We start from the raw sequence: 19,494 nt of genomic DNA, 5'->3' as shown, positions 1-19,494 counted from the left end.
TGTTATCAGTGTATGTGCCTCTTCGTTGCCAGTGTGAGAGGGCCCACACTGATGCACCTCCATACAGGTGCCAAGCGACTGTTTGCTTGAAAGGACAAGAAGGTAGTATGACGTACTATACCCGTCTACTTTTTTGACCAGACATAGTAAGAAGATAAATAAATACATCAAATAATAGACAAGTGGCATTTGTTTCTTCACTGCATGTCTCGCGCTCAGGGATGGTCCAGACCACTGTTGTGCTCGGGGACTACCTAGATCACTATCATGCTCGGGGACTGCCTAGACCACTATCGTGCTCGGGGACTGCCCAGACCACTACCGTGCCAGGGATTGCCCAGACCACGACCGTGCTTAGGGACTGTCTAGACCACTACCATGCTCGGGGACTGCTCTGACCACTATCATGCTTAGGGACTGTTCCGAACAATGCTCGGCGACTGCTCTCCTCGGCTACATGTGATGTGTACTCACATACAGTCGAGAGGCATTTATTTGGACCTTGCTACAAGGCTTATACTTTGCCTTCCAGCAAGCTCGGGGACTACATCGGTACGATGCACCTGCCGATGCATCTCGTATTGATTGTACAACGACTGGATTCTTAACTTCAGTGGAAATTCTTTTTAGACCCTGGCACCACATGCCTACGTCACCTACTATCAGGCTCGAGGACTAAGTAGGCACACTTCACCTTGTGGTGAATGTGTTTATTTTATCGACCCCTATGCTTTGACTGATTGCTAGGATTACTACTGTCTAAGGGTCACTTACATTTCTTATCAAAAATACAAGTGGGCACACTTGATAAGGAAAGAAATCTTTTTCTTTTTTCTTTAAGAGCACCATGCATTCTTCGGACAACCAGAATCTTCGGCTATAATCGTGGTCTACTGCTTTCTGTTCTGATCAGAATGCTAGCGCATTTGATTGGTCAATGTTTCAATCAGTTGGAGATGACATGAAGATGAATCGCATTAGTCGAAGGAGATCGAACGGCGTGTCGCAGCATAATACATGGTGCTTAGGGACTAGCTGTGGGGGTATTAACCCCTTATACCCTTACGGCTAGGCTTGAGGTAGCCTGGATTAGGGGCTCCGGTCCACTAGAAGATGACGCACGGCCTGGCCAACCTGTTCGAAGTCCCGCGCAAGGAGTCAAAGGAGATTTAGAGATCAAGCAAGATCCTGGTCGGTTAGAATATGAATCCTTATTCGGCCACCTATAGCAATTGTAACTGGCTAGGATTAGTTTCTAGATCTATAACCCTACCCCCGGACTATATAAGGCGGGTAGGGGACTCCTCTAAAAAACATCTCTCATTGACATACAACAATACAATCAGACGCAGGACATAGGTATTATGCCTTTACGGTGGCCGAACTTGGATAAAACCTTGTGTCTGTCTTGTGTTACCATCTTATTTGTTGCTTGCGCATCTATCTGCCGATAATCTACTACCTTGGGCATACCCCTAGGTAGACTACCGACCATATTTCGTCGACCAGGAGCCACAGCAGCAGCCCCCACCAGTAGAGCTGACAGAGCAGACTCAGGAGGGCCAGCAGGCCGAGGAGATAGAGCAGGCACCTCAGCCATAGCTTCGCCGCTCTGGTCATACTCGTGCCCCAGTCATGCCAAGGGCTGACACATAATGGAGGGGTTCTCGTCCATCGCCCAGACCACAGGGTCTACCTCCAGTGACCCATCTTGACTTGAGGGCCGCCACGGCCAAGCAGGTTCAGCAGCTAAGATTTGTTGAGTTTGAGGTATGGTTTCCGCCGAGGAGGGATGAGAGAGCTTCAGAGGGCTTCTACACTCCACTACATGAGGATTTCTACAATGCCTATCTCAATAGTGGGGCAGTTTTCAGATCTCAGAGGGTGTCACATTGACTCTATAGTTGCAGAAGTTGGAGAGCACATTCGCCCCTACCTTACATATCTACTGGGGCTATCAGGTTTGATTGGACAGACCGGGCTATCTGTTCTATCTTGGGTTCGGTAGTTCTATGCTTCTCTCTTTATTGACCCGCACCATCACTTTATTCACTTTGCATTTGGTGGGAGAGACTATCGATTGACAAGCACCAGGGTTAGGGAGATTCTTAGACTTTAGGAGCAGCTAGTCAGACTTCACGAGGTGTGCTATGGCCAGACAGCACCCCTAGATGCCCTCATGGTGGCAACATGCCCCCTATTGACTTGGTCCATCACTATTTCAAGGAGCCTTTTGGCGAAGGGTTGAGGAGGAACCCCAGTGACCTTAACCCCACTGCTCGTGTGCTTGAGGCTGTTATGAGGAGAACACTGCTTCCCAGGATGGGATATAGAGAGGGCTTGACACGTATATAGTTGTGGCTAATCAACTCCCTGATGCAGCAGATAGTCTTTGATATTTGGGATCTTATTCTATCAGAGATGGAGGACACTATAGCTGAGGGCTTTAGAGGTCATAGACAGTTGCCCTATGCTCACTGAATCACCTGGCTTATCCATAGAGCAGTCATAGTGAGGCCACCAGAGATGCTTGTAGAGTATAGTGGTGCTATGACTGCATTCCCTGCCTATAACATGACATAGATGATCTGTCATAGCACTCCACAGGCACCTAGTCAGCCGCGTCGTCGTCCTAATGTGCTAGAGTCTATAGCCCAGCAGGATGATATCATTAGAGGCATTGTAGCTATAGAGGAGGAGGAGCTTGCTCAATAGGAGGGGATGGTCGTGAGCGACCCCAATGACAGTTTTGATGATGACTATCAGCCCATCCCTCAGATGCCTCCTCAATGATATGACCATGAGGCCGACAGCTCTAGCTCAGCGCCACCTACCCCATAGACTGATCTCGCTCTCCTTGCTATACTTGAGCGGATGAGGTAGGACCAGGCACGCCAGGCTCAGGAGACAGCTGCTACGTTTGCACAGTTCCAGACTCGGCAAGATGAGTTCCAGCAGCAGCAATAGGCGATCTAGTAGCAGCAGCTAGCTATTCAGCAGCAGACTCAGGCTCTACAGTAGCAACAGCAGGCCATGCATTAGTAGCAGATACTCATGTAGCAGCAGCTCCTTGGATTTATGCAGCATGTAGTGACAGCCATTGGGGCTCCACTGCCACAGCCTTTGCCCTAGCTTGGTCAGGCAGCCACTACTTCGATGACTCCAGCATTACAGCCCAGTGGGCTTTAGAGTCAGGGATAGCCACCAGCACAGTATGCTTCTCCTACAGAGCAGGTGTCCTAGTGGTTTGCTTTGCTAGTGGTAGCCATGTAGTTCACTCTATTTCAGACAGGCTTCATACCGGCACAGACATCATCGTTACTTGAGCTAGATACTTCAGTCTTTAGGAGTCTTGGAGCCTCCTTCAGTGAGTTGATAGGGCAGCCTACACCACCACACTTGTATGCCCCAGGTCCTTCTACAGCAGCTCCCGTCGTCGTGACTACATAGAGGCTTCCTTCCTCAGTTGCATCTTTAGATCCTACTATAGGTATACCAGCAGAGTCAAAGGCAGCACCTGTCCTAGCTTAGACCTAGACCGCTTCAGCGACACTACCAGCTACAGAGGGTCAAATAGCCCAGAGTTCCGGATCATACAATGATGGCACCTAGTTCCACCTTGCCCCTCATACCTCAGTGCCCGGCTCGTCCGCTGTAGTCCCACCGACCAACTCGTAGGTTTTGGTGTTTGACGCCAAAGGGGGAGAGGGTTCGAGTATGTTAGGCTTAGGGGGAGCTACTTATCTAGGGGGAGCTTAGTTTTTATATTAGCTTATATATTACATTTGAAGTTTTTATGTGTGATACACTATTATGCATTCATCGTGTGTTTACTTTCATGCATTGAACCATATATATGTGATAGTGATATCTACGTGATTGTGATATTTGACATGTGTGCTCTCTACTTTGAATTATTTATATGTCATATCACTTGTGTTATGCTCATTTGCCTTTGCTTCCGTGTTTTACTCCGATGCAAATGAGCTTTATTACTTGTACTCATGCTTAATTCATATCTTTTGAGTACATCATGTTGGCTTGGTTCATATAAGCTCACCTAATCCTTTTGTTCTTATTGACAAAAGCTTATATGATCTAAGCATGTTAAAAATCTCAACTCTTTCACATACTCGAGGTGGTATTGTCATCAATCACCAAAAAGGGGAAGATTGAAAGCATCTAGGCCCCTAGTTGGGTTTCGGTGATTAATGACAATACAAGATTAGTATGACTAACATGTGTTTTGCAGAGGCAATTAAGTTAGGTCATGGTAATAGAGATCGATTGGGCAATCGAGGTGGTTATGCCCCTACGATGGAAATCGTTTCGGTTTTCAAAGGATGGATGATAAGGTTAAGGATGGACTAGTTCTAACTATCGATTGGAGTTGGAGAGACACTTAGAGTAGTTTAGGACTTTGTTTTTTTCCTTAGGCCATACTATTAAGGGGGTATGGATGGGTAGCATGACCTATGTGAGTCTAGTGAGTTAGGTGTGGTGCACACTTGTTAAAACTAGCGCTAGGTAGCTCCTACATATGCCTAAGATCCAATGGAGCAAACTTTATTCATGTATGATCGAGAGTTAGAAGTGAATGGAGGGTCAAATACTGACTGTACACTAGTTTCAGTGTGACCGGACGCTGACGCAGAGTCCGGTCAGTTTATTTGACCAAGGTGATTACGTTTGGTTTGACCGGACGCTGAGAGGTCAAGTGACTGGACGCTGAGAGGCAGCGTCCGGTCAACTCCAGTAAGATTCCAGAGAAGGAAAATTATGACCGGACGTGTCCAGTCACACTATAAACACTGGAGTTCGGGGTATACTGATCGGAGCGTCCGGTCAACACGACCGGAGCGTCCGATCACCCTGTAGAGGCACATAACGGTTCGTTTTTCAGCCAATGTTATAAATACCACCTCCACTCGTGTGTGGGGGTACTTTTGCTCATTCCAATAGCTGAGAAACACCTTAGAGAGTGCCAAGAAGAGCAAGGTCCTAGTGAAGTGATTGAGATTTGAGAATCCAAAGAGAGACCTCATTAGTGAAGATCAAGAGTAGCAAAGTGTGCATCCACCTTCTCATTAGGCTTGTCGTGGTCAAGTGAGAGTTCATGCTTATTACTCTTGGTGATCGCCATCACCTAGACGGCTTGGTGGTGATTGGGAGTTCGGTGATCACCCGGCGGAGCTTGTGGGTGACCCAACTCAAGTTGTGAGTGGTTGTGGGTGATTCACCACGACGGAGTGTCGAAGAATCAACCCATAGAGAGCACTTGATCCTTGCATGGATCAAGGGGGAGCTACACCCTTGTGCGGGTGCTCCAACGAGGACTAGTGGGGAGTGGCGACTCTCCGATACCTCGGCAAAACATCGTCGCATTCTTTCCTCTCTATTTACTTTGAGCATCTACTTTGAGCATTTACTTTGTGCAATTCAATTCATGTCTTTACATTCTTAGAATTGCCATGCTAGAGTAGGATTGGAACTTAGGTTGCAAGTCTTTTGTGTGGTAGAACAATTAGAAACACCTTTTAGGCATAATGGGTTAATTGGGCTAACCATAGGACTTAATTATTGCGAAGAAATTTAGAATTAGCCCAATTCACCCTCCCTCTTGGGCATCTTGATCCTTTTAAATGCCCTGGAAGGTACGAGGGACTGTTGATATGCAAATTGATCATAAAACACTGTGTTGTTCACTTAATCACATATAAATTACCATTTAGAAAGAGAAATTTATTTTTTTAATTTTGCAACCACCATTACCATATTGTCCACATGAATACAGAGATAACATTTGACAAAAGATATATGGTTCATATAAATGTCCACCATTAACATATGGTCCACATAAGTATCTCCCTCTCGTCCTAACCAAAGCATCAGCTATTCTACTGTGAATGGTATTCATCGTATCCTCATTCTCCCCATCTGGACTCTCATCTCCTTGTGTTTGGGTTGTGCCACATGTCTCTTATAGTAGGTTGTCCTCATCAGCATCACATCTATCGAACACTTTATCATGCAAATTGCTCTCACGAATAAAATTATGCAATGCCATGCAAGCAAGAATAATATGCTTCTGAGTACGAGTGAACAAACTTGGCATGTCCTTCAAAATACGCCACTTCTGCTTCAACACTCCAAAAGCTCGCTCAATGACATTTTGAATGGATGAATGCAAAAAATTAAAAATCTCGTGCTTCCCTTGAGGAGGACGCCCAGAACGAAGCCGGAATTCTGGTATGTGGTATGTGCTTTCTTTGAAAGGGGCAAGATATCCTACTCGGTTTGAATAACCAGAGTCCACAAGATAATATTTTTCTTTATTCTGCTTTGTTGAAATACCGATCCGTGTACATATTTCCCATTTGACCAATAAGAGCAGCCTGCTGAGAAAGTTCAGCTAGAAGCAATAATGCCTTTTGCCCCTTTTTGGCCAATTCTTCCATGTTGGCATCCATCTACAGACACAAGTTCAATTCCTCCATTCAGATAACAGAAGCACATAACCAAATATATGAACATCATATGAACACATAACCAATGGTTCTCAAATAGTTCATTGAGACAACTAAACAAATATTGGTGCACAAACAACTAATGGTTCTCAACAAAGGGTAATAACAGACAACTAATGGTTCTCAACAAAGGGTAATAAACAATTATTGGTTCACAACACAACACTAGATAAATTAGGGAATAGTTCTACTGACGCTTCAACAGCTCCTTTTCATGCTCTCTCTCAATCAAATCGAACCTTCCTTCTTTTGTTTCCAGAGAGCTAAAGACCTCCCTAAATTCAGGTTTAACGATAAGGAAGATGGTTGTGTGCATTAGAGCAGTTTTTTCTTGCACTCCACAGTCTTTCAGCATCTTCATGGCCTCTAAAATGCTTGGGACTGGATTGGTTGGAGGAGCAAATGAAGCTTCAACACTTGAGGATATCTTATCTCCTGCAGTTTCTATCTTCAAACATGTGTTCTTGTATAGCCGAAAGAATGGGCTCTTCTTATCCTTCTCTTCAATAGAACTAGAGTGCTCCTTGCGTTTTTTTCCTAGCTTTGATTTCTTCAAAGAAACCAGCTTCACATCATCAATGTCTTGAGTTTTTTGTACCTCACTCACATCGTCATCACTTGACTCATCAGAGGATATATAACTGACATGTATCTTATCAAACAATATATGCAGATCATCAAGGTGCTTCGGCCCTTGTTTTCTGAACCTCACATGGTTGCATTTGATACCTTTATCAGGATTATTGCACCTCTGAAATTAAATAAAACAAAGGGTTCATTAGCAAGTGACACAATATGAAAGCATTGAAAATGAACAATGAATAATGACAGTAAAGTGCTTACAGCTAGGTGTTCATTCCACCATTCCTTAGAACACTCAACAGTTCGCTTCGCCTCATTCCATCCCAGCCTAGTTGCACTATTCTTCAACTCCATGAACCATGTATATTCCTTTTTCATATTGTCCCACTTGTTCTTGAATTCTTTCTTTGTTAGCTTCTGACCAGTTTTTTCTTCATGCTTAGATATAACATTTTTCCAACCAGTCCTATTAAAAAATCCCAACGGCCTGTTCCCAGCTTATATCTCTCCTTTGCAGATATCAATAAAATGCCTCACATTGGCATCACACCAATCTGCCTTATCAACCATTCTTGAATGAAGAAAAAAAAACTTTGATTCAATTTAGTTACCATAACATGACTACGAGTATCACACCAATTTATGCAGTGATCAGTACTAGAAGGAAGAAGTACCCATTATGCTGCAAAGGAAGATGGTCTGATACTTCTACCACCCAAGAACTAGTGTCTATCTCTATATTCTTGTCCTTCAATTCATCCATGATATATCTAGTCTGACACAAGTATATTTCACATAACACAGTTATAAAACCTTCATGTCCACGAGCCAATTTACTACTCGAATGAACAAGCCATGTGTTTGTTTTCTCAATATACTCCATGAATCAATAATGGCTACCAACTTGTATCTATGGGACAGCACAGAGCACAATGGGGAATTTAGTATGCTTGAGCTCCTAGAGACTCACCTCGAATCCTGACTCGTGCAATCTCGTCCACTCGAGTGCCTGCAGATCCGGGGCTGCCAACCACAGATTTGCGCCGCCGCCGGCTCCTACAGCTTGGTCTGGGGAGGAGACGAAAGGGGCGACCACCAGCACGGCCCCAGGAAAGAGGTCGACGATGTCCCGCTGGAGGCGACGGCCCGCTGCGACTGAGAGAGGGCGGCGGGGGCCCGCTACGACGAAGAAAGGGCGGCGGCGGCCCACTACGACGAAGAAAGGGCGGCAGCCCTAGGGGAGGAAGAGAGGGCGGGATGCGCTCTTGCCGGGGAGGAGCGGCTGCCGTCGTTGACGACAAAGGAAGCGCCGCCGCCGGCCCGTGCGCTAACCCTAGCGCGGCCTGCGGTTGTGGACAGAGGAGAGCGATGGTTCTGGACCAGAGAAAGAGAGGAGAGCGATGGAAAATATCGAACCGGTACGTTGTAAAGAGTGGCAGACGGGGTAATTTGGTGCAAAACCAATCCTTCGCAGCCGGTGAAAGCTGGGTAGGAGGTGCTGCGGGAATACAACATCGCGCGAAGCTGCTTTTTGTTGAAGTACCGCGCTATCTCCGCACGCTTTGGTTAGTTTTCTACTTTTTACGGCAGCCACAACACTTGAGAAGTCAAACCAAATAAACTCTTAAACCACTTGTTTGGAGCTTTAGCTCTAAAGTTTAGAGGAGTAAATCCAAACAGACCGTTAGTTTGTCTATCAGGATCCTTGTGGACTAAAAATTAGTCAACTTCGAAGCGGGATCTTAGTCTTAGCTCATCGAAACAAGGGACAAACTAAATTTTTAGCCAAGTTTTTAACTCATCGTTAGTCACCTAGTTGATCAATCCTAACTAACTCGCCTAGTTGATCAATCCTAACTAACTGATCAATCCAGCTAATTTAAGTTAATTTTTAGTCCTAGCCAATAACTAGCCCTGACTGTCCTTTACATTGCAGCTCTGACTATCCTTCCTTAACTTTGCAAGGGGGGGAACATCGTTGTCCTAACTTTGCAAGGGGGAAACATCGTGTGAACCTTTCGAAGAAAAGTCTCTGTTCATGTAGCCTTTGTCAGCCGTGGGCAGTGGGAAGGTTAAGTGGTTAACAGCTGCCTGTCATGCCGTACGTCATGTATGGTCGCCGGATCGCGCGGAACGGATCGATCCGGTAAAAAGGTTGTGGTCCTGGGAGAACCGCCGTTCTGGGGTAGGACGTGCTCCCGTTGTTGCGGCACAACGGAAGCGGCAGCGCAGCTGAGGACGTGCACGGTGCACCTGCCATTCGCGGCGGGTTTGGCGCGCAAGTGGGTGCCGCACTCATGGTGCTCTAGCTGGCGGCCCTTGGCAGCTTCACATGGGGCGCGCCCGCCGGGGGGCACTGTGGCCTGTGGATTGCCGAAGCCGTCCATGGCTGTCCGTCCTAGCAGAGCCGCGCACCATCCATGCAAATAGCTCTTTGGCCACAGGCAGAGAACACTGGCAGTCACTGCCACTGCCAAGTGTGCTTGCATCATTTCTGGACTGAACGACTCAACATCGGCTCTTCTCTCACCAAGCTGCGATCGTGCACGATCACACGCAGTTTCTGTACACAATCAAGGCACTTATCATTTCTACTACAACTTGTACTTGAAGTATTTAGGCATAAAAAATGGCACTTATCATTCTCCTCGACTGTCAACGATTTTTTTCCATAGAAAAGGACTCACAGCACAATATTCCCAACGTACATCGCTCACGTACAACGGTACAACTGAACTCCCGTCACGTACAGGTCTACGAGAACAAAAAAAAGATGATGACATCTTGCATTATTTTCTGTTTCCGTGCTGCAAATCAGCAAAACCAGGAGGTGACGGCACACAATCACATTCACACGGTGCACCTCCGACAATCACAGGGCGCGTCAGGCAGCAACTTTCTTGGCAGTCACTGAGTTGACAATGGTGGCGAAATCCGGTGCCTGCCAAAACCAAGAAATTTGTTAACAGATCATTGATTATTATATAGCAGGCTAGGTACACTGATGGTTCAAAATTTTTGACAGCTTCTTGAAGGTTTTGTAAACTATATGCTGCATACGGAGTGGAGAGATCAAATAACATAATCAGCCTTATTTAACACAAGGCAGCAAAACATTGCCAGTAGATGATTTTAAACCTACTATTTAACAGCGATCAATATACATAGTCCTGTTTAAACACCACTGAGATTTGGAAGTGCGTAATGAAATTTGCAAGAGGAGTTTTAAGAGCTACAAACAGCAGCCACTGACAATAGACAATAGATGTTACAAACAAAGGAGATTATGTACAAAGATCTGAGGTTAATTTGTCATACCTTCAAGGAGGCACCACCAACAAGAAAACCATCAATATCTTCTTTCTTTGCTAGCTCTGCACAATTGGCTGCATTCACAGAACCTGCAACACAAGCAAAGGAGGATGGTCACATCATAGAGCCAGTAAGTCATGTTAAACACCCCACAACACTGGAATAAAATTTAACGGAACATCTGCCGAGATATTTAAGCTTATGAATTAATGTCTCTCATAGTAATTTAGTAAACCGCAGTTCCAAGTTCAATCTTTCCATTATCAAATTTAATGGAAAGAAATATGAGAAGCACACTATCCTGACATAGCGATATGAGTATATGACATGAGAAACTAACCTCCATAGATTATTCGAGTGCTAGAGGCAACTTCAGGTGATACGTTGGTCTTCAACCAATCGCGTACAGCGGCATGAACTTCCTGGGCCTGCTCAGGAGTAGCAACTTGTCCAGTTCCAATAGCCCAAACAGGCTCATATGCAATTACAACATCGGCCCAATTTGAAATACTATCTGCAAGCAGATACATGTTGCATATGCATCAACACAAGCAAAATCAATGCCTCCCAACTTCTTCTCTAGAACACCCATAAAAAAGGTTTGTTAGATGAAGAAATTTCACCTGCAAAAGCCTTCATCTGCTTAAAACATACATCAAAAGTTTTCCCTGCTTCCCTCTCTTCCAGAAGCTCTCCTATGCAGGCAATAAGCTTAACATTTTGGCTCAATGCATATGCAGCCTTCTTCCCAATAAACTGCATTTGCACAACTTGTTATATTGCAATCAAAAACTATGTTTCTGGAAGTGTCAAACCAGTAGCATATGCACAGAAAATAATCACCTCGTCGTCTTCACCAATAATATGCCTACGCTCAGAGTGTCCAAGAATAACCCATTGAACACCGATGTCCACCAATTGTTCTGCACTGTAATTTTTTAAGGGAAGGATAAAAGTTCTATTAGCAAAGCCAGAAGTGAAAAAAATAAACTCCTAATCCATTGTTACCTATTTATCCAAAGTCCATCCAGGAAAACCAACAGACTGCTGGTTTTATAACCACTTTACAGCTAGTTGCAATCTCCATGTATATACTTAGCAAAGAAAAGGGTGACCAGTGTCCAGTGTACCCAACCTGATCTCTCCGGTGTAGGCTCCTCCTTTTCCAATCCACACATTCTGAGCAGAAACCTCAATGCGACCAGTTAGTGAATTCTTGACCTGATCGATATAGATGAATGGAGGTGCCACCACAACATCTGTAGAATTGCATAATGCCACACATTAGTTTGATTGCTTTATTCAGCAAGAAACAAGCAGCAAAGTGGCATAGAATTTCTTAGATAATTCTCTCTACTATACGTGTTTCCAACCCAAGATATTAGGTCCTGGTTATAATTTGGAGCCCATAAGCAGAATCCCATCTATACTGCCAAAGAATAAATAAATTGTTCCTATAGATGGACTTGCAGAACCTGAGATAGACACTTTCTATTCAAGAGAAGAGCCTGCTACAAACATGGAAGAAGTGTTTCCAGGCCACATGGTACTCATACAGGATGCAGGTAGCTCATATGCTTAAGTTTCTTACAGTTACATAAAAGGCTTTCAGGAAAGTCACTAGCAAATCTTATTAGGAGCATTAAGCAAACATTTTTCCCAGCAGTTTTTTCTATAGGAGCCAACTATCCAAACATCGAATTAGCAATGGATTTACACTTTAGTAGATAGCCTTGTACATCACACAAAGAAAATAAGTGATATATTAGTAAATGCAAATATTCAGTAAGGTATCTGTATTAACAAAACATTTATGTGGAACAGGAAAACATAAGAATACCAATCAGATGCATGCACCAAATGGGAATATCCTAGAAAGAGGAAGACTAGGATATGTTAAGATGAAACAAATAGGCTTACCTACATCAGTTTCGAGTGTAGCAGCATTCAATTCAGAGACAAGCTTGCTAATGGAGTCCTTTGTTCCATTCTGAAGAAGAGGGAAAAGAAACAGACATCAACACCACAAATTCTAAGATGAGTAACTAAATAAACCAAGGAATATAACTTAATGTTGGCAGCAAAAGCTCACGAAGTGAAGAGGCTTCGTATATGAAATAAGATTTTTCTTCAACACAAATAAGCCATGTTCGCTAATCCAAAGATGAAGCCCAAAAATGAATTTACAAATTTGAAGCTTGATTTTGGGCCGATGAAACTTGCAGACCCATTACTAATAAACAACCACAACTCAAAACTTCACAACATAAAAAAAAAATCCACCATTTCACTCCATCGCCTAGCCTCCGTCCAGGCCTCTCAAAGCTTAGCAAACACTCAAACAGGATCAAGAAAGGGCCTCTGTATCCTCAGCTAAAAGTTTTCAAATAAAGGTGAAAGATACAACATCAACTTTTATATACCTCCCTTTCAAAAAAAAAAAATTCACAACTTTTATAACGGCTTTGGCAGGCCAAGCTGGGCAGCAGACAAGCGATTCTATTTCTAGAAGTGGCCATGTACGGTGTAAATCACGATGTATGTATGGATGACGACAAAAAATCTCGTTCCGGCCCCGTTGGAATGCCCAATGCGGCAACAGCCAAAATCATACAGTAACACAGCATCTCCAGGATCATCAGTACTGACACCCATCAGTACTGACACCCCAAGGCGCGAAAAGCTGAAGAAGCAGAACAAGCACTTACGCACTTCCAGTTGCCTCCGACGAAGAACTGCAAAGCAGAGTCAAGCGGGAGCATGAGCGCAGAAATCACATGGGCAGATTAAACATGGCTGGTCAAAGAGCGGCGGCGGCGGCGCACCTTGCCGGATCCAGCCATGGCGACGACGCGCTGGGCGCGGCGGCGCGAACAGCCGATGCGAAGCTGCTGTGGGACGGCGGGAATGGCCACCGCCGCGGCGCGGCGGAGGTCAGCTACGCGGGAGAGGTGGGAGGACGCGAGGGACGACGGCGCCGCGGCCATTCTCAGTCTCGCTGCTGCGGTAGGTGGGGGAAACTGGCGAGGAGGAGGCGAGGCGAGGCTCGGGACTGGCAGCCGTCCTCGTTCGCGAGGAGGGAATATGGGATGCTGCGGGCAGCCGCAACCACCGGACACGGGGAAAGGGCCTGGGGTGGGGTAGGCGAGGGACAGCGACCCGTGCGCGAGTCCGGGGCAACGGCTTTTTGTATGGCCGACCACTCGCCTTATCGGCCCACGGATAGGGCACCAAGGGCCCCGGATCCTGCCACGTTCCGCCGCTGCCGCGACTGGGCGGAGATACCAGGGCCAGCTGGGCCGGCCCAGCTGGAGAGCGACTGGCGAGCGCGCAAGGTCCTGGTCCAGCCCTTGGAAAGTTGTAATTCCTCGTTTCCTCCCTGGATGGATCCAGTGCGTGTGCGTCAGTGTGCACGTATACCGTTACCACTACCAGGTGGGGTTGGAGAGACATTCCCGTAATACCGTTACCGTGGGTCCCAGGGAGCCGGAACACATGTGGTTCTCGACGACGGTGATACCCGGACGCGGGCAGCGCTTGTGTCACTCACCTCGCACCTGTCTCTATTTTCGTTTTCTTTTACTCCTTTTTAGTTCCTCAATCAATAATTTTGTGACTTTCTAGCGCTTCCTTTCTACTTTTTATTGCCTTTTAATATTGATATATTCATTCAGTGGGGGCTTCTTGCCCCTCCTGTTCCCTTCAACAAAAAATCGATCGAGATGACGAGGGCGTTCGGCTGTACTACTTCCGTTCAGCTTATTTCAGCTTATTTTCTCTCACAGAATACTATTCAACCATCCAAAATAATCCAAAATTCACTATTCTACCTACCAGCCGAACGGCCTGGACATTAGCAGAGGAGGAAGACATCAGCAGAGGTTTACATGCCGAGTCCAACGATGCATGTTAGTTGTATGCCTCAAGCTCCAACAAAGCTTCTAAACATCAGCTAGCTCTGTTTTTCAGCACTACTTCAGCAGTACTTTTTAGTGAAGAAACAATATTTTTCTCTCACAATAAATCAACAGTAGCAGCCAAATTTAAGTGAGCCGAACAGGGCTCCAGGAGCAGTAGCTGCTTCATCTGACGAAAAGCGAAGGCCACCGTTGAAGCAAGTTTTGTGTCTGAAAGCATGTGAATTTTACGTAGGCAAGATGGACAGCATAGCAGAGTAAACAATTTAGTACTAGTACCTTAATTGTGACCTTAGGGCATCCGGAGTTTATACCACTGATGCAGACCCTAAGTAGGCCCCACAGAGTCTATAGGCCAATGCTAGTATGTTTAAGGGCATTCCCGTTGGTTCTCAGATAGTTAGTTCCGTAAGAATTCTATTGGTTATCAACGTGAGATCAAATAGTTCGTGGCTCACAAATAGCTAATCTAGCACGATGTCCTAAAAACAACTCTCTCATAACTGACATAACCCTCCACTATAGTGTTTTTTTTAATTATTTCTAAGCTTCATCTAGCTAGTTATTTGCAATTTGTCATTAAGGACACCCTAAGGCCTCCATCAGTCTTTAGATGGATCCCGCTCTAAGATAAAAAAAAATGCCATCAGCCATTCCCTAGGCCACTTTGCTTCTCCGCCGTTGCTTGGTTGGCTGAGGCCCGATCTGATTTTTTAATCGCTACTAAGATCGGGCTTCAAGCTTAGGGGCCGATTCTAACCTTTTTGTCTTGAGGTCGGTGGCCACTATGTGTAAGGTCGACCATAACAATTAACAATGCCAGCTCTACACAGTTCAGATGCCCTTAGGTGTTCAAGCAGTACTCTACGTGAAACTGAGATCACTAGTGCCCCTCAAAAAAAAAAAAGGCCTACCGCCTACAGCCTATTCGGTTGGCTGGTTCGTATCGTTGCTGGTTTCGTGAAAAAGTACTATTAACTGGTTTGTGTGAGAGAAAAATACTGTTCCGGCTGAAAATTTACGATCGTTTACGACAAGCCACAGCCAAACGAACAGGCCTACGTTGCCCTTGCCCTGAGTCATTGACCGAGACGACATTAGAAGAGGAAAAGATCATTATGGCCAAAGGTTTACACTGCTAGAGTTTTTCCCCGTACACATAGAGGTGCGCGTACTCAGCTTGTTAGATGGACTGGAGGGAGTCCAACGGCAACAACTTCCAAACAGTTCGCGGCTGTGAGATGGACAATTGCTCCAGTTAAAGACCTCTCTCAACAAGCACGTCTTACAATTAAAGAATGGGATCACACATGTAGCCAAGCAAACAGGAGCCTGGTAGAGCTACAGGTATCAAACTTTTGCTTCAAAAAATATTTAATGTTGCATCTTGCTACAAAAAAGTATCCAGTAACATCCTCTATTCCTCTAGAGATCAGGATTCACGATCACCATAAGCAATCAAGTATTACGTTGCAAGAAACATCTTCAACATACAATGAGCATGGTGTGGCATGACATCCTGAATCCTGTGGGAGAAAGGAAGTCTTTCCTAGTTGACTAGCTCCGGAGTCAGGATGGATGCCTAGCAAAAGAGCACTGAAACTTCATACCGCAAGCCCATCCTTCTAGTTCGCACTCTCCAATTGCTTGTTATCTTTTTTGCCCCTCTCCCGCTTCCGAACCCTCTTTCTCTTCGCCTCGCCATCAGCCGTAGCTACCTGCAGAACAGATGTTGTCATCAGTGCTTGTGGGTCCTGATACAACAGAAAACGAAAGGCACAGCAAAGTTTTAACACTGTTGGACCTAATAATAAATTACAAATGTTTAGTTATATTACATTTAGTTCAATCTCTGAACATACATCAGAGATCTGACAGAACAAAACCTGATGTTACAAAATGACGAGAGGTACTTATGATGCACGTGCCACATTACCAAAGAATACCTGATTTTGAATAGCTGTGGGGAGCTTTGGTTTCTTCTTCTTACAGGAGAGTGGGTTAGGACCCTGCATAATGATACTTGTAAACATTTAATACAAGAAATAGATATAGAGTAGTGAACTCAGTTGCTGCTGATGCCTACTAGATAACAAAGACTGAATATAGTCAATCACATGACAAGAGATACCAAAAAGGCAATGACTCTAAATATAACCTTTGCTTTGTTCCTTTTAAACTTGCTTTTGTCAGTAACAAAAAGAGAATTTTTTACAAGAGAACTGATAGGCCTCTCATGTTGTTCTCCGTCACTTCCATTTTCACTGGCAGCTGTCTTTCCTTCTGATGCAGCCTTCAGTAACTTCTTGTATTCAGATATATCCATATTGAGACGCTTCTCCTCATCCAATTGAGCAAACTTGCGTTGCTGCACAGAGGGTTGTTCTATGAATAAGGAGTTCTTCAGACCATATATCAGAGGAACCCCAGGAATCTACATGGAAGCAGACAAAGTACATGAGCAAATTGCTGCGACCCAGACAAGGTCATAGATATGATCCACATGATTTTCTTAAAAAGAAGTAGAGTTTACACACGACAGATGGGGGTTGTGGATACCTCTCGTAACTTTTCTCGAAGACCAGGATCCTGGGTGGCAACGAAGAAATGCTCAGGATTTTTATCACCTATCAGTGACATGACACAGTTCACGGCACTGACCACCTTGTCATGCTCACACCTGGTAACACCATGAAATCCACGAAAACACTAAGTCAATGCATCATAATTAGGCTCATATGATAGAAATCAAGCTCATATAGGTCCCACATGCAAAATTCAAGCTGGGGATGAAAGACCACATTCGAGAATGGCACAAAACTAAACACACCAGCTACTACATTGTAATGTTAAGCCAGTGATGTACGTCATCACACCTAAAACAAGTGAGCAGGCCCTGGGCCAAACAATGGCTACAAAAATGCATCCTGAAGTGATCCAAATTCCAACTGCAGCATAGGTTCCACTTCCAGACAACCAAATTTGATTGAACCCAATTGGCTACTCAGACTCCAAGATAGCATGCAAGAACTATAATTTGGTTATCTGAAGTATGAACTTGGTAACTATGTTCATCGAGTACATTTCTGAATTGAACGATGTTCTAGGTTTTTCTTTGGCTTTGACAAAATCAAATTAATACCACCGAGCCTCACAGCAATAGGAGTGCCGGAGCACAAATCAAGCGGTGAATTTTAAGCCAGGCAACAACAGGATTAAGTCAAGGTGGAGCACAATTGGAGGTTTGGGGCTGACAAAAAGGAAATAATGGTACTAGCTGCAACTGCAACGGTGACAGAACTGTGAAAAGAAGGAAACCTACTTGGTTGTGGTGAGCAGCTGCGCGTTGTCGAAGGATTCGGCATGTGACTTGCCGAGTCGCCTGAGCTCTGCGTTGATGCACTTGGAGGTGAACAGGGCTGGCGTCCTGGAGGCCGAGAGGAGGTCTCGGAGAGCCTCGTCGGCCGGGAGGAGGCGCTGGGTGAGGAGGTGGTGGACGAAGGTACCGTCGATGAGGACCTTGTAAGGCTCGCGGAAGCCGAAGCAGGTGGTGTAGAACTTGACCGCTTTGCGGTTCTTTGATCGCTTCTTCACCCGCATCCTGATTACTGGGTGGGCGGCGGCAGCGACGGGAGGGCGGAGCCGCGGAGGAGACGGCGGGCGGCGTTAACTGGCGAGTGGAGGCGGTGCTGAACGGGCAGGAAAGTAAGCCGAGCTAGGGCTTTGGTTCATCACGCGGCTCCTCTGCTTGCTGGGCTGAAATGGGCCCCGTGGAATCAGCGATGATAAAGCCCACTTTATGTCTCTGACCAACAATCACATTTATCTGATAGGCCAAAAGGTTTGGTGGGCTTTTCAATTGGCCCGAATTAATACCGCTCCTAGTAGGAGTAGTAATTCCCCTAAAAAAAGTAGTAGTAATAATATTATATACACCATTTTATTTCCTCAAAAAATACACCATTTTATATATCTATATACATCTATGCTTAATATTAAAGAGAAAAGTGATTCTTTTGGCAAATTTTTATTTCTCAAAGTGTCGTCACGTAACTCTTGATCCATAGTTAATCCGAACTCACGACGTACTCATACGAGTTAGAAATATGTGGCAAACAGTTGTATGGAGTCCTATTCCAATTTCCAACCCTGACCCACCTAACTAAACATGAAACAAATTCATTCTATTCGAAAATGGGAAATCAGGGATGGATTTAATCTATCTCACGAAGTCTCTTAAACCAAACACATGCTTAGTTCATGGACCCATATGAAAATAAGTCAAGGTGTATTTCACTGATCTTCATATATCTGTCGCATAAACTGAGTTCTCTGTCCCAAATCTAGGCCTTAGTAGCCGTGTCCTCGAAAGGAAACGGGAACATGGAGCCCTACTTACAATAGTTTTTTTTTACCGTAGGAATGTTAATGTTCCCAAAACGAGGGACATAGACATAGGTATGTTTCACGTTTTTGTATGCTAAGAGCATCTCCAATACTTTTCCAAAACTCACTCACAATTTTGATTCTTTTGGCTAGAATAACCCCCCTCTGCAATAACTCCTTATTTCAAGTTTCAACTCCTAATATTTCCATACTTGAGAAAATCTTTCCAATAGTGCGAAAATAAGTGGAAGCATGTGGGGAAGAATTAGACCTGAGCATTTTTGGAGCTGAGCCAGGACGAAAAAAAATCCCGACTATTTCGAGTCGAAAAAAATCATGTCCACGCCCCATGGTGGGTCACTGGTAGTTTTTTTTAGTTGAAAAAAGATAAAAGAAATACTCCGGGCCAGGTTTGCCGAGGAATTTTTTTCTAGACAGCTGGACCTCTGTCAAGACCCTGGTCACTAAGGCTCGTGGGCAAACCAAAACCCACCAGTCTCGAGTGGGGCTCAAATTGCTTAGGTCTAGGAAGAGTAAGGACATGGTTCATGATGCAAAATGTATAAGAGAGAAAGAAAATACAAAAATGGTTAGGGCCAATTAGGAAATAGCTGAATTTTTTGATGCAAAATTGCCTTCTTTCTAGGAGTAAGATTTTAGAAACGGTTAGAAAAATCCAACAAATTAGATCTTAACTTTGTTTAGCCACTTATTAAAAAACTCATTGATTTACCAATTTATTTTGAAACAATTGGAGATGGCCGTTTTTA

General features: G+C 44.8%; 3 protein-coding genes across 3 annotated transcripts; all 3 read right to left on the bottom strand.

The window, feature by feature from the left end:
* Positions 1-6,237: 6,237 nt before the first annotated feature.
* LOC136532102 (uncharacterized) lies at positions 6,238-7,973 on the bottom strand. The gene is made up of 2 exons (XM_066524713.1): positions 7,371-7,973; positions 6,238-7,278 (listed from the first exon to the last, which is right to left on the bottom strand). The coding sequence occupies exons 1-2, from the start codon at positions 7,485-7,487 to the stop codon at positions 6,715-6,717; spliced, it is 681 nt and encodes a 226-aa protein (XP_066380810.1). The 5' UTR covers positions 7,488-7,973; the 3' UTR covers positions 6,238-6,714.
* A 1,778-nt stretch (positions 7,974-9,751) lies between these two features.
* On the bottom strand, positions 9,752-13,517 carry LOC136532104 (triosephosphate isomerase, chloroplastic-like). The gene is made up of 9 exons (XM_066524715.1): positions 13,247-13,517; positions 13,130-13,156; positions 12,342-12,411; positions 11,557-11,680; positions 11,265-11,349; positions 11,045-11,177; positions 10,762-10,935; positions 10,428-10,510; positions 9,752-10,050 (listed from the first exon to the last, which is right to left on the bottom strand). Exons 1-9 carry the CDS (start codon positions 13,406-13,408, stop codon positions 9,994-9,996), a joined length of 915 nt encoding a protein of 304 aa, XP_066380812.1. The 5' UTR covers positions 13,409-13,517; the 3' UTR covers positions 9,752-9,993.
* Positions 13,518-15,680: 2,163 nt separating this feature from the next.
* LOC136532106 (uncharacterized) lies at positions 15,681-18,193 on the bottom strand. The gene is made up of 5 exons (XM_066524717.1): positions 17,661-18,193; positions 16,898-17,018; positions 16,497-16,772; positions 16,285-16,347; positions 15,681-16,056 (listed from the first exon to the last, which is right to left on the bottom strand). The coding sequence occupies exons 1-5, from the start codon at positions 17,936-17,938 to the stop codon at positions 15,964-15,966; spliced, it is 831 nt and encodes a 276-aa protein (XP_066380814.1). The 5' UTR covers positions 17,939-18,193; the 3' UTR covers positions 15,681-15,963.
* Positions 18,194-19,494: the final 1,301 nt, after the last annotated feature.

Source organism: Miscanthus floridulus, unplaced genomic scaffold (genome assembly GCF_019320115.1).
Source record: "Miscanthus floridulus cultivar M001 unplaced genomic scaffold, ASM1932011v1 fs_523_1_2, whole genome shotgun sequence".
NCBI classification, from domain to species: Eukaryota; Viridiplantae; Streptophyta; class Magnoliopsida; order Poales; family Poaceae; genus Miscanthus; species Miscanthus floridulus.
Note: the sequence above shows the minus strand (reverse complement) of the source record. Positions and strands in the feature narration are given on the sequence as shown.